General features: G+C 31.6%; 2 protein-coding genes and 1 long non-coding RNA gene across 3 annotated transcripts; 2 read left to right on the top strand and 1 right to left on the bottom strand.

The window, feature by feature from the left end:
• Positions 1–2,174: 2,174 nt before the first annotated feature.
• Positions 2,175–3,475, top strand: LOC147928098 (uncharacterized). The gene is made up of 2 exons (XR_015579338.1): positions 2,175–2,287; positions 3,098–3,475. It is a non-coding gene; the product is annotated as an uncharacterized LOC147928098 (long non-coding RNA).
• A 4,436-nt stretch (positions 3,476–7,911) lies between these two features.
• LOC147928097 (uncharacterized) lies at positions 7,912–10,517 on the top strand. Its single transcript, XM_087486010.1, has 5 exons — positions 7,912–8,598; positions 8,827–9,196; positions 9,364–9,492; positions 9,637–9,783; positions 10,102–10,517. The coding sequence occupies exons 1-5, from the start codon at positions 7,912–7,914 to the stop codon at positions 10,515–10,517; spliced, it is 1,749 nt and encodes a 582-aa protein (XP_087342136.1).
• Positions 10,518–11,038: 521 nt separating this feature from the next.
• LOC104741317 (uncharacterized) lies at positions 11,039–11,965 on the bottom strand. The gene has a single exon (XM_010462152.3). The coding sequence runs from the start codon at positions 11,824–11,826 to the stop codon at positions 11,113–11,115; it is 714 nt and encodes a 237-aa protein (XP_010460454.1). The 5' UTR covers positions 11,827–11,965; the 3' UTR covers positions 11,039–11,112.
• Positions 11,966–15,442: the final 3,477 nt, after the last annotated feature.

Here is a 15,442-nt window from a genome sequence, read left to right as displayed (position 1 = left end):
TTTTCAATTTCAATCTTTGTGTTATACTGTTCGGATCAATTACATATTTGGAGAGATGAAGCATTGTTTTTGACTATTACGTACAAGTATGACTTTTGTGTTTAACAAGTTGAAAGTGTCTTTGTGTGAGAATCTCTTCAAATCATCCAAAGGTATTTTAAAAATCTCACCAAATTTCATTAAATCACATACAAATCCACCAAAATAACTTAAAACTCACTTAAATCTCCTAAAATCTAAAATGTCATAAATCCCACTAAATTCTCCAAAATCATAGTTTGAATACACCCCCTAAAATATAGTAAATATCACTCAAATTGGTGTGCATATATATTCTTTGATATTTTATTTGTTCGTCATTTGTAGATATACACTTTGTCCATATACACTTTTTTTTAGATTGTCAATTGTGACGAAAATACCCCTACTCATAGATATAGTGAAGTTTTTAGGAGTTTAAATCAAAAAAACAAACAGAAAACTCATGTTAGTATACAACTGTGTAAAAAAAAATTTGAAAAAAAAATGTTTTGGGTGTCAAAAATCAGTTTGTAAATTGATGATTTCTGGTCTAAATTGTTCAGAAAAGACTTTCTACGATTTTTTCAAGTTCTAAAACATTTAGATTATTCATTCTACAGTTTGTACATGTTCTACAAAAGTTTAGACGGAAATTTTGTTCTAAAAACTTCAGAACCTGAATTTTGTATGTTCTACAAAATTAAGAATATGTATTCTACATTTTTTTTTCATTCTACATCAATTCAGAATATATTTTCCACGTTTTACCATGTATACTAAAAGAAGTAGAAGATATATCATAGACTTTTTAGAATTTATAATCTGTAAAAACTTAGAATACCATAGAAATAGAAAGAAAATAAATTAAATAAGGAAAGTGAATATTTTTTGAATAATCTTATTTTATGGTTATGATTCTGTATTTATTGTTTAGATATGTTCTAATATATTTTAGAATGTGTATTCTTAATTATTTCGAAGGTAGACAAATACAGAAAAAAATCGACATTCTACATGATTTATCGGTTGTTTACCATCTCTTCCACCTTCCACGAAAATTTTACTTACCTATTTATGATGCAAATCTACGTTACTTGTGGTGTATGGACACTGGATGCCAACAAGGAGTTGAGATTTATTGATGATGAATAAAAACAAGATTTGAAACTAATTTTGACGTTCTTTCAAATTTTGTTAATTATAACTTTGATGGATATTTGTTAGATTAGTCTAGTCATTGAATATTCACTTGGACTTTGGATGCACACCATATGGATTTCACAAAAGCAAACTTGTTCAAGTTTAATTGTTTTCAGTTACAAAAGATAACACAAGTGACACTAAGTCTCGTTGACACAAATTACAAGTGACACAAATGCTAAACATAACCAAACCACTTTTGATTATTGAATCAAATAAATTATAGTTTTTTTTCTCTCAAATTACGATTTGGAGGAAAAAATCAATTAAAGGATTAATAACTAATTAAGGGGTTTCCGTTCTAGTTAGAATAACTAATTAAGTAATTAAAGGGTTTCATTTCTTCAATTAAGTAATTTTATTTTTTAATTAAGGGTATAATTGGCTAAAAAATTTCTGTAAAACCTATTTTACCAAACTTATCTATATAAAGTATAGATGGACAAACTTTTAATAAAACATCCTTTATTTCTAATTTTCCCATATTTATTTTGGTTGATGCATTTTGGGCAAGAGAGTTTAAGAAATGATTTACACCACAGTTACATGATCCGATAAAACAGCAAAAAGGAAAACATGAGAGTATGTAACTTCTGTATTCATTTTAAACAAGTAATAACATGTAAACTTATTTTTTTTAATGATAATTAATCCAAATAAACATGAGAGATAAAAAAGAAAGTTTCTATAACAATATAAGAAAGAACAATCTAATAACAATTAAAAACAAAATTCTAGAAACAAATCATATATATCTTTAAAAAGGAAAAAAAATCTTTCTGGTCCACACAGTCCACATTTTCACACTAAGATTTATTTACTTTGACTATTTTTAAATTTATTACTTTAAAATAAGAGTATCTAATGGTAATAAATCTCTCATTTAATATTTAATATTAACCAAAAAGAGGAAAAAATCCAACCAAAAATTTAATTATCATTTAGAAATTTATATATAACCAACAGATTTAGAGATGCTTTCTGTCTATTCCCTTGAGTTCTTTATTCTTGCTGCTCATTTGGTATATAAGATATTTTTGCTTGCTCATGCATGAAAAATATCACGGTAAATCTCTTAAAGTTCTCATTATCTACCTACAAACGTTTTCTTTAGAATATAAAACTGCTTTCATAAGTTTTTCAACAGATTTTTGCACTCAAACAGTAATGAATCTTGCATCAAACTGTCTTATTAGTTATACTTTGTTTTATTGCAATTATCTCAAATTGACATAATTAGTATTCCAATTATTTTGTCATTTTGATTTTAGAAGCATCCTGTTCATAGAATCTAGATGAATATTTTTTCAACCCAAATTTGTTTTCATAAATTTTGAGCTTGTTTATTCATCAAATTTTTGCCACCATATTATATATATTTTTAAATAAACTAATTTTTTAGAACAAAAATCTATTCATGTTAATTTTTTGCAACAAATTTTGGTGGCCAAACCATTAGCATAATATTACAGTTTTTTAGATTTGGCGTGAATTATTTTTTTTCTTAGAAGTTTGATAAATTATTCCCTAGGTTATTTTTAAGCAAAAATATATTTTAGAAGAACAATATATTTGGATCTTAACGACTTTTGGCTATCCATCCATTTAATCGTATATATATTTTCTTAAGTTTATTTGAAATTATTTTTCACATTGAAATTTATGAATACCATCTATTCAAATATCTCTCTTTATTTATTTGCATTTCTTATTTACATTGAGATAGATAATTTATTAAAACTTATATTTGGGACATAAGCTTTCTCAAAATATATTTCAGGAGTTTAAAGTAATATTGCAAATTTGTTGAATAAGTTTTTCTATGTTACAGTATTGTTTAATTTGTTTATTAATCAATATTTTGTTTATCTTGTAGAATACAAACTATGAAAAATAGATAGACGGATCCAGAGTGGAAGCATGTCTTACAGTTGAAGGATTTTATGAAGAATTTTCTATACGTGCAGGGATCCAAAATGGAAAGCACCCCTTTCAATGATTTCGTAAACAAAAAATGATGGTGAGTTTAAAAATACAATTTTGCTCGATAGTTTAAATTAAATTTACCTTAAACTAAAAGAAACTTATTATCAACAATCCAATTCGTTGTAAATTCGTCATAAATGTGGTGTACAACAATATAGCGATGAAAATCAATTCGTCGTGAAATTATCAAAATACATCTATATTCGACGTAAATATGACATATCCTTGTCAAAAAGTTAATTTTTCATTAATAAACCGATTCTAAAACATTTCTCATAGTACTTTTTTACAAAGAAAAAAAATCCAAAAGTAAATGATAAACTAAGTGAAAAAACTAAAATAAATGATATATAAAGTTTCCTTTTGAAAGAAATCTATGCATATTTGATCCTTTTGTTTTAAATCTCAAAAAAAATTGGTCTAACAAATACTATATTATGTAGAATAATATCTTTACTAAATTAAATGACTTTATATATATATATATATATATACATATAATATATGTATGTTCAAAAAATATTGTCAAGAAAATACATACGATCAAATAGTCAGCAACGATAAACATATATTATGAATTATTTGAATAAATGATAAAGACATAGATATTACATACAAAAACAACAACATCGTCCTTTTTGCAATAAATGTACAAAATTACCTTATCGAACAAATGATTATAAAAATATTATAATTTACCAATTTCATTAAGTTGAGGAAATTGTTTTACTTGAGCAAAATTTAGAGAGAAATGTTTGATGAAGGCATTAAACGCTATATTTCCCATGGTGACACTTTGTTAGGTTTTGCAAATGACGAAAGCACATGTCAATTTACATAACAAGCCATAGTTAATTAGTAATGCTATAATGTTATTTATTACATTTAATGTATTCTGAAATAAAGTAATAAAAGGGTCAAAAGAATTTTACTTATAAGATTTGTCATTCTGAAACGATTATTGGTATAACCTCGTTGGAAGAATATAGAATGACGAAGCCTACAAGTAATATTCTTTTCACATGTTTATTACATTATTTCAAAGTATATTTTGAATGTAATAAATAACTTTTTACTAATTAACTGTGTTTTTATCTTGTGCAATGGGATGAGTTTTCACTATTTCCAAGACCTGATAAGGTTTCACCTTGAGAAACGAAGTATTAAAATATTTTATCAAATATTTCTCGGTCACTTTTGCTCAAGAAAAATACACTTGCATCGAGTTAATGATATAGTAAAATATAACACTTTTATAATCATGTGTTCCATATGCGAAAACTTATTTATAAATATCTTTCTCATTCCAACTATTTCTATTTATAAGTAAAACATCGTCAAATTGTTGGACATAACAAACAAGTTAGACAATCGATCATGAATACTCTAATCAGTGTTCTTCTGTTTAGTTATTGTGATGTAGTTTATGTTTTCAAAAGTCCATCAAATTGGCTAAAGAGTGGTCTTAGCCATGCCAAAACCGAACTATAACAAATAACAAATAAATTAATGTATCAAAAAAAAGGATAGCTGCATATTGTCTAAAGTGATCTAGCCACACCTTCGAAGATTAAAGATCCCATGGGTGTTCCTAACTCTCTTAAGATCAAACGTTTGACTATATGCAATCTTTGATACCACCCAAGGTCCAAATAAGCATAAAATAGTATGAAGATTGTGATTCTTCTTTTATATTTATGTGATACTAGTGTATTCAAAGAAAACATTCAATGTTTTAACACATCAATTATATTTTTGGAAACAAATTTTTTAAAGCTTTTACGACTTTACTTAGCTCGCATGATTATGATGTGGTATACTTAACATGCTTATATGCGAGGTGTAGCCACAGGCATAGTCATGGATTTTAACTGTTTTAAAGAGATATAATCAGTTTATAGTGGAACCAGAAATATTTTGTATTCTCAAAGAAGAGTTATGAACTCATAATTAACGAGAATTAATCTTTATAGACAACAAATTAGATATAATACTTGTTGGAGATGATCTATGGTTGCATGTTTTCTATATATATATATATATATATATTATAAATTAAGGTATTAAGAAAAAACATTTGATGTTGAGTGAGGACAAACCACAGGAAATATCATATAATGATTTGTAGGATCGTTAAACAAGTATTTAAAATCTCCTAAACTGACCATCATATAAGAGAGGACCCACAACCTAGAGAGGATATAGGGTCCACTAAAATATGACAGTCGGGGTGTTATAGATTGTTTGTTTGATTATTGTTGTGCACTCTTTTTACTTGTGTGTATAACTCGTAGATGAGAAGATCGTCTCACTAAATATATGTGATAATATTTACACATTTATTTTATATTTATTAAAAAAAAAGATGATCGTAGAATCATGATAAAGAAAAAATGATGATGAAAGGCTTTGTTTTGGTGGTTTTTATTGGTTTATAGTTTTTGTTTTATTGGTAGATTTTATGTTGGATAATTTTTTGATATTTGTTTGGTTGAATAACAAAAATTTGGTACTTATTTCAATAACTAATTTGGATTTTAATCTAGTGTATATATATATATATATATATATATATAGCAAGGAAAATATTTATGCCCCAGTGGACCAGAAAAAACAAAAAAAAATAAGTAAACATGAATATTTGAAATATATATACTTGATAGGTAAATAAATAGGAAAAAACTATCTATGTAATATTAAACTCTCCAACGACAGGGTTCCTCTAGAAACTACTACTTCGCCGCTTCCTGTGATCGGTGATTAGCTTTCCGTTTCATCGGATTTGTTTTCAGATCAATCAGATCTGAGTTTATTTCACTATGGGTGGTAGTGAATTGTGGGTTTCGTTCCAAAATCTCAACTTGGGTTCAGAGAAAAGCCCTTTACATCTGTCTACTGAAGCTAGAAAAAAGAGGGATGCTGAACATGAATTTAGTCTAATTGTCAAAGGGTTGCATCCATCTCAAAATCCAGCAGGGATTAAACACATGATGCCGAAAATATGGAAGCTGGAGGGTAGGATTACCAGTAGAATCAATGAAGATGGATCAGTTCAGTTTTTTTTTAAGCATGATAACATCAGCTGCTAACAGTTCTTGATCGATGGTCCATGGACTTCTAAGGATTGGCTAGTCATAGTGGATCGATGGACACGAAGAAATTGCTCTGACTTTCTTCGATCTATTCGCTTCTGGGTGAAAATACAAAATATTCCAGATGATTGTAAGGAAGATCAAGCAATTCGAGAACTTAGAGGAGCCATAGGTTCAGTGGGAGAGGTCTTCATACAACAATTCCTTATCTTAAGGATTCATAAATATAAAATTGATATCCTGTTCCTCGTAGAGACTAAAAATAAAGATGTTTTTGTGCAGCAGCTGGGTGCAGATCTTCATTTCCCCCATCATTGTCTAGTATCTCCTGATGGATTAAGTGGAAGCTTAGCTATTTTTTTGGCGGGACACGGTAATGTGTGATTTTCTCTCTCATCCTACACTTTACTATACAGATATGTATATATCCGAAGGGCCAATTACCTTTTATCTCACATACGTCTATGGTAACCCCGAGAGAAAACCAAGACAGATTCTGTGGAATCAAATGGAGAACTTCGTACGGGCTGGTCTTTATCAGAGCAAGCCAAGAGTGGTATTGGGTGACTTCAATGAAATCAAGCACAATATTGAGAAACTCGGAGGTCCTCCTAAACCAGAATGGTAGTTCACAAACTTCAGAAGAATGTTAAATGTCTCTGGATTACATGAAGTCAAAACCTATGGAGGAGCTTTTACATGGATAGGGAACAGAAGCACTGGTACTATCAAATCAAAGCTAGACAGAGTAGTTGCAACTGCAGATTGGAAAGACCTATTCCCAAGAGCAATAGTTCAGCTTTTAGATTGGATTGGATCTGATCATAAGCCTCTGTTACTCCAAACTGAATATCGCAAGTAGAAAGGAAATAAACTGTTTCGGTATGATAATCGATGGAGATTTAATCAAGATGTTCACTCCATTCTTCAGAATACCTGGACTCAAGAATGCAGTCACTTACCAGCAACACATTTCAATGAAGCTTTGAAGAGATGTAGAAACAGATTGGCGCATTGGAAAACAGAGCAAAATCTTTACTCTCACAAGCAGATCCAACAACTCCACAGAGCACTTCAGAAAGCGTATGAATCTCCTTCCTTAGATTATCATTATATTGCTAATCTTAAACTAAAATTGCAGCATGAATACAAGATGGAAGAGGATTACTGGCGCACTAAAAGCAGGGTTCAATGGATGCAAGCAGGAGACAAGAACACAAAATACTTCCATGCAAAAACAAAACAAAGAAGGAGTCATAACCGCATTACTTCCATTCAGGATAAATATGGCAATGCTAAACTATCTGATAAGGAGACTCAAGATATTATTCATTCATATTTTGCTGATATTTACTCTTCCTCTGGCAGTGATGGATTGGAGACTGTGATACAACACATTCAACCCGAAGTTACAACGGAGATGAACCAACAGTTAACTGCTCCAGTCACTGAGGAAGAAATAATTGAAGCCCTATCTCATATGAACATTGATAAAGCACCAGGACCAGATGGACTAAATGCTGGATTTTATAAATACCACTGGAATGTCATCAAAACAGGTGTGCTTAACTTTGTTTCCCACTTTTTCCAGACTGGTTATTTGGACCCGGATATGAATCACACATACATATGTCTCGTTCCTAAAATTGAATCTCCAGTTCACGTAAAAGATTTTAGACCTATTAGTTTATGCAACATAGCATACAAACTGATATCTAAAATCTTAGCAGAAAGACTCAAGCCTTGGTTGCATACTATTATCTCAGAATTCCAATCTGCATTTATTCTTGGGCGTCTAATTACAGATAATGTCATCATCACTCATGAGCTTCTTCACTTATTACGTACCAAGAAAATCAAGACTCCCTATATGGCGCTGAAACTAGATATTGCTAAAGCCTTTGACAAAGTCGAATGGCAATACTTAGAAGCACATCTGAAGCGTTTTGGTTTTGCAGAGAAGTGGTGCCAGTGGATAATGAAGTGTGTCACCACAGTTTCATATTCTGTGCTTATCAATGGCTCACCTACCAAGAAGATTACCCCTCAGAGAGGCCTGAGACAAGGTGACCCATTATCTCCCTATCTCTATCTACTCTGTACAGAAGGGTTATCATCTCTACTCTCCCATGCGGTAGACAAAAAACTAATTCATGGGTTTAAAGCAAGTAGAAACGGACCAGCTATATCCCACATGCTTTTTGCTGATGATTCTCTTCTGTTTTGTCAAGTTAGTGAGGATGAATGTAGACGAGTTCTCCAGATTCTTCAGACTTATGCAGCAGCCTCTGGACAACATGTAAACTTCCAAAAGTCAGCCATTCTATTTGGTAAGAATGTCCAGCCTACTCAAAATAATATCAAGGAACTCACTGGAATCTCTAGAATTGGCAATTTTGGAAGATATTTGGGGTTACCAGAGGTAGTAGGTAAAAACAAATATGAAATATTTTCTTATATTTCACAGAGGGTTAAAAACAAGCTTGAGAGCTGGTATTCTAAGTTTTTATCCCAAGGAGGAAAGGAGGTTTTAATAAAATCAGTAGCAACAGCCCTTCCTACCTACACAATGTCCTGTTTTTTGCTGCCTAAACGTCTTACCTTGCAAATTACAGGACATATAAGGAGGTTTTGGTGGTCAAGCAACAAAGACAAATACAAAATACCTTGGGTAGCGTGGAGCAAAATGACAAAATTAAAGCAGCATGGTGGAATGGGATTCAAAGACTTGAACCACTTCAATATTGCAATGTTAGCGAAACAAGGCTGGAGGATCTTAAAGGAGCCACAAATTTTGCTTAGTAGAGTGATCAAAGCAAAATACTTTCCAAGAACCAATATTATGGAGGCTGGTTTAGGTCATCGTCCAAGCCATGCATGGAGAAGCATTATCCAAGGTATACATCTTCTCAAACAAGGATTAAAATGGAGGATAGGGAATGGTAATTTGATCAGAGTTTGGCAGGATCAGTGGCTTGATAACCCACCACGCCCAGCTAGAACTCTAAATACTGCACCTGATAACCTAAAAGTTGCAGATCTAATGTTCCCCTATGGAATAAAGACAAGCTAGAGGAGTTGATCCATCCAGAAGATATCAAGATCATTCAGAGAATTCGGCCAAGAATCGTCAAATCTGCAGATAAACCTACTTGGATATTTACTAAGGATGGACAATACACAGTCAAATCGGGCTACCGCCAGCTTTCTAAAGCTTCCATTGAGAATTCAACTAAATATTCTCAAGCTAGTGCACTTTGGAGATCCCTCTGGTCCATTTCTGCTCCTCCTAAAGTAAAGCACTTCTGGTGGAGAGTCCTGCACAATGCTATCCCAGTTGCGGAGAACCTATCACATAGACGTATCCACACCTCACCAGATTGTATCTTTTGTGGAGAAGCTAACGAGTCCACTTTGCATCTTCTTTTCCAATGCCGATATGCAAGAGAAATCTGGGAGGTTTCACCCATATGCACACCCTCAGGTCAGTTTGCTAGACAAAACTCCATATTAGACATTATAAAAGACCTACTCTCTAGCAAAAATCTTGTTGATCCAAAGCTATATATATTTCCTTTTATTGGATGGCGCATATGGAAAGCTCGCAATGATTTAGTCTTTAATAATAAAAGATGGGCAATCCCAGAAGTCATTAATCAAGCCATAGTGGATTATCGAATGTGGAAGGAAGCTCATATAGCTTCACATCGTGATCTTCAACAACATAAGGAGAGAAACCAGTCAGCTAGTCCTTTACAGAGACATAATTTATACAACACCTCCTCTCTTTATTGTTATACAGATGGCTCTTGGATCAACCCTGATAGCAAAGCTGGATTTGGATGGACTCTTCATAACGCACAAGGAAGGTGTATACTCAAGGGTGCTTCTTCGATAGAGCCAGTCAACTCTGCCCTTGAAACAGAAGCAATAGCGCTTATGGAAGCTATAATCCAGATAAATAGATTTGGTTATAAAAATGTCACATTTTGTGGAGATTCGTCTATTCTCTATCATTATTTGGAATCTGCAACAAAACAGCGCTCTCCATCTCTGGGTGCCTTAGAGATCCTAGGATATTTGGATGATATTCTCGCTCTAACAAAAGGCGACCATTGCTTCCAATTTATTGGTAGACAAGCCAATGTAATAGCTGATACTTTAGCTAGGGAAGCTAGAACAAAGAGTTCTTCTTATGTTATCTCTTGGGTTCAATAGATGTACTTCTAAACATTGTTAAATATTTTATCTGATGGAAAAATTGGTCGGCAAAAAAAAAAAAAAAAAAAAAAACTCTCCAACGACATCCACACATTGTTAATATATATGGATTATGGACAATGGTTAGTCGTTGCGAGAAAAAAAAAAAGGAAAAAAAAAACTACAATTGTTTAGATGGTTTTAGAAATTTACTTAATTAATTAAGAATGATGGAGATGCATGCACAATTTAGTTGAGTAGTATCACACGAATGGAGTGAGAGAAAGATGCAATGAAGTTTGCCTCTTTCTCGAAAGAACCGATTCTCTTTGCTAAATCCAATTTTGTAAAACGTTTTAAATTTGTAAAATAGCTAAGCAAAGTGTATACACTATAACCTCTAGTTGTGTTTTAACTCCAATTATTCGTAACGTTCGGATATAGATCATATCAACTAGCTAGTACTAAACAACCTCTCGTTTTGGCATAAGGTTTGGCCTATTCATATATAATCATGCATTTCTACGAACGGTAAAAACTTATTTAAAACACAATTTTTCCATTAAAATCGATGGGACATAACAATAGATTAATTTTAGCACGAAGACAAAAATCATGACCGGACTATGATTGATGAATCCCTTTTCTTCCTAAACACAACCTCCGTATCCAACCCGAAGCCGTCGACATTTCGGACATGAACCACCTCCGATCGTCGGAATAGCCTCACCAATGCCTCCACACTGTACAGATCATTCGCCGAATACTTATCCGAGCGTGTAGAGAGAGCCACGTGTAAAACACATAAACCTCCTGGTCTCAGTGTCCGTTCGATCTCTCCAACGAACTTGTCCGGGTAAAGCGCGTGATCAAACACGTTGGAGAATTCAAAGTCGAAAGTCTCGTCATCGAACGGTTGATGATGAAAGTCTCCTTTGATTACCAACGGTGGATACGGCACCAGATCCATTCCCACCGACTCGGTTACGCCCACACGTATCAGGGCCTCCACTTCTTGCCCGACTCGAGCTCCGATGCAGAGACATTTAGAGTCGTTGGCTAAGAGACCTTGCCGTTTTAGATCGTGGAAAAATTTTGAGAACACTTTGATCTTACGGTCCCAGTCTCGTGTCATCCATAGTGTACGTAGCCTAGGGTTAAGCGTCTTGTTGAGCTGTCGTTGGATGTAGTAATCGTATGATGTGTAACCGGGTCGGATCCTGATGAGTTCTTTTTCTGGTCTACGTAGTTGTACTATAGAGAAGAAGAAGATGAGAGGCAGAGTAAGGAACATAGACACCAAGACGTATTTCAGAATCGGCTTCATTTCCTCGAATGAGAATTCTCAAACACAAACCTCTCTCTCTATCTCTTTACATGAGCAATGATAATGGAGAGACACTACAAGAAAAAGGGGTCATTGTCACGTTTGCTTGAGACGAATTTTTTTGATCACAAATTTGTGACATTTTAGATACTATGTTGTGACATTTTTTTAGTAATAAATTCGTAATTATTTCGTCACAATATTATTACGAATTATATCGTCACTGAAAATTGTCTCTATTAGCGACTAAATGGTGTCGATATTATTAATTGTAACAAAGTCTGACGGTTTTGCTAGAATTATGTAATCATAAATAGTGACATTTATTTGAGACAAAATATTTGTCACATATATGTGACCTTTTAGATACTTTGTTGGGAAGAAAAAAAAATTGTAACAAATTCGTAATTGTTTAGTCAAAATACTACGGTTACGGATTAATTTATGACAAAAAGTTGTCAGAAACAGTAACAAAAATTTTTATGATAATTTAAGTCATAACAATTGTAATGGTATTATGACATTTTGTCAAACATTGATTAACCAGTTAAATATAGTTTTACATAGAGAATGATCATTGTATTTTATTAAAGTAAATACAAACTAATAGTTAAAAACTTTCTTTTGTAAACTAAATTAATTAGTGGCTAAACATGAGTGTTATATTTCTTAATAATTATTTTTTTATTTAGGTTGTTCAATGAAATCATGGTTGCTGCTAATCTTGGCATAAATGGAGAAAATCTAACCTTGCTTTAGAGAAAAATAATTGCAAGTTGGTTACAAGAACATGTAAGGAATTATGATTATTATTTTAAAGCTGTTTTGAATTTATGTTTAAATAGGAGCCGATTAAATAGTCTCATTATTATTTTAATTAAATTTAAGAAAGATGTTTAATCGTAAACTAGATTTTTACTTTTTAGAAAATATTTTATTTTTATTAATAATTAGAACTTCTAAGCACTCAAAAGCGCCTAAATTTTCTGAAATATTTAGTAATTTTTGGAATTTCCTTCTAAAACTTACTAAATATTTATTATACCTTAAAACTTCGCTTGTATTATATAGGAGATATACCTAATACTTAAATTGTAACCCTAATTAAAAACTAGATTACTCTTTCTTCTCGCCGCTTTGTTTCTCTAGTTTTCACCGATGAAAAGGTTAGAGGCCATATATCTTTTTTTTATTAAATTATTAGATCTATATTATGCAATCAACCATTGAAATTATTGTTTTTCTACTGTCATCTTTTTCTATTGTCACTCATCATATATAATTGCAGAGTGGTTTGGTTCTGACTAATCTAATGGATGTATATAAGATGTATATATAGATTTTGTGTATGACTATTCTAATCGATCTATATATTAGTATATATAAAGGATTTAAAGTGATGTCACATAGTTAAATTGATTTGAAGAAACTGTTGTGATGCCATCTACGTATATATTTATTTGTTTATATTTATATGGAGTTATTGCAGAAAATTTTGATGAACATGTGCAATAACACTTGTCATAGAGATAGTCTTCAAACGGTGAGGGTTTGGCAATAGATAGTCTAACCCAAAAGGAGAAAAATAAGGTAATATTTATAGACTGAATTATGCACAGCTACATATTTTTTGATGAGTTAAAAATTTACTATTTTTATTTGAGTTTGAAAATATATATCAATGTTCATATACTTGTGTTTTTTTATAGATTGCTGAAATATGAAAACAAGCCGTGTATTTGGACTAGTCAATGCAAAATGGAATTTCTATATCTTTGGATGATTCATATGTCTTCCCACAACCTACTGAAGAAGAAGTGAGAACATTAATCCACAGAGTTGAAGAACTTGTAAATAAATTGAAAAAGAGTCATGATGACAATTTCCTCCTCGAGAAATGTCTCCAACCACTTGAAAACATCTATGTCTCCACAAGTTTTCATGGAGTTGCTATTTAACTAAGTTTTGTTTTGTTTATTCATAATAGGCTTCTCATATTGGTTTTGTTTACTTTAATTTATAAATGAATAAGTTATTTTATTATATATTTTTTATAATTATTAATATACAGCTTATTTAATTATTATTGTGACAATAATTTAGTAAAATATAATATTAAGAAAAATAGGAGAGGATGGTTTGGATCATTAATTGTAACTATTTTGATACTACTGGTTGGTCGTCATGAGCTAAACATTATAATGTAATAATAGTAACAAATTGCATTACGGTTTTGAGACTAAATTTTGTCATAATAAATGACGGTCTTTGATAAATGTTCTTAGTTAGTAGTTGTGACGGGCAAGTGATATTTTACAGGTCACTAAATGTGACGTTTTGAGACTACAGCGGCGTCGTAAACAGTGACTAACTTGATACGTGATTTCGGTCATGAAATAAAACGTATTTGGGACGATAATTTTAGTAAGCAATTGTGACATTTTAGATACCTTTACAAATCATTACATTTGGTGAAGAAATAGATACGTATGAGTTAGTCGCAATTCGTGTGACGTTTTAGTGACTAAAAAAAATTTGTGACTAGTGTATTGTAATCATTCACCAATCGTCACAGATTCGTAATAATATTTTTATTGTGATGAAAAAAAATTATTGTGACGGAATATTATGTGACAATGGAGTTATTTTGTTGTAGTGGGAAGAGAAAGGTGTCCTAGAAGGCAAGGCAAATTGAGAATTTTTCAGCTAACGTAGACGCGCGACACTTGTCTAATGGTAATGATTGGTTATGTGAAGATTATTAAGACTTAACAAACAATCATAATGAGAGGGATTTAGAAAGTGTGTATAGGCAGCTTTTAATCTTAACCGTTAATTTGCTTAAGTATCATGCAGCTCAATTGCTCATTTACTAGAGATTACCAATTTGGTGTAAAACTGCAAAGTGGGAAAGTGATCATTTCCGTTCTCATCATTTTCAATTGTTTTTGATAAATATAATATCTTATTTAATTATATATTCTGAATGTTCTCCTAGATTTTCGAAATTCTTACGTAAAAGCAGTTTTCTGGCATTTGCTATGCCATATAATTAATGCCACAATATATTTCTTGTTGTTCAAGTTGCTCTCTCTATACATAATATAATTAATCTAAGGGAGAAGCAAAATTATATCTACGCAATATATCCAAAACAAAGTTTTGTAAAATATTTTATGTTAAAATGAATAACAATAATTTTCTTTAAAAAAATACTATAAAGGTTAAGATGCCATGTAGATAATAAAATTAGCCAAACGGTTAAACAAGTTTTAATTTGAAGTCAAATATATTAAGGTAGACTTTTTAAGTAAGATTTAAGTACGGATTTGTTATAAAATGCCATTTAGTGCCAATACTCAAAGAAAGTGTTATTATACTGTTTGTTTTTATACTAGCATAAAAAGCTGCCGAACAAATTATTGTAACTAATTGCCAACGTTGTTGGTTTAGTCGGTACCACATCACGTATGATTGACCCCTTCGACGACGGACAACTCATCGAACGTCTATGACCTAACGAACTAAGTCAACCACTCTATATATAATCACTTTGAACATTCCTTTACCAACAATTGGATTTTAGAACCTGGTCTTACTTTGTTGTCATCGAATT

The sequence above is a fragment of the Camelina sativa genome, chromosome 14 (genome assembly GCF_030686135.1).
Source record: "Camelina sativa cultivar CO46 ecotype springtype chromosome 14, ASM3068613v1".
Lineage (NCBI taxonomy): Eukaryota > Viridiplantae > Streptophyta > Magnoliopsida > Brassicales > Brassicaceae > Camelina > Camelina sativa.
This window is presented reverse-complemented; position numbering and strand designations above follow the sequence as displayed.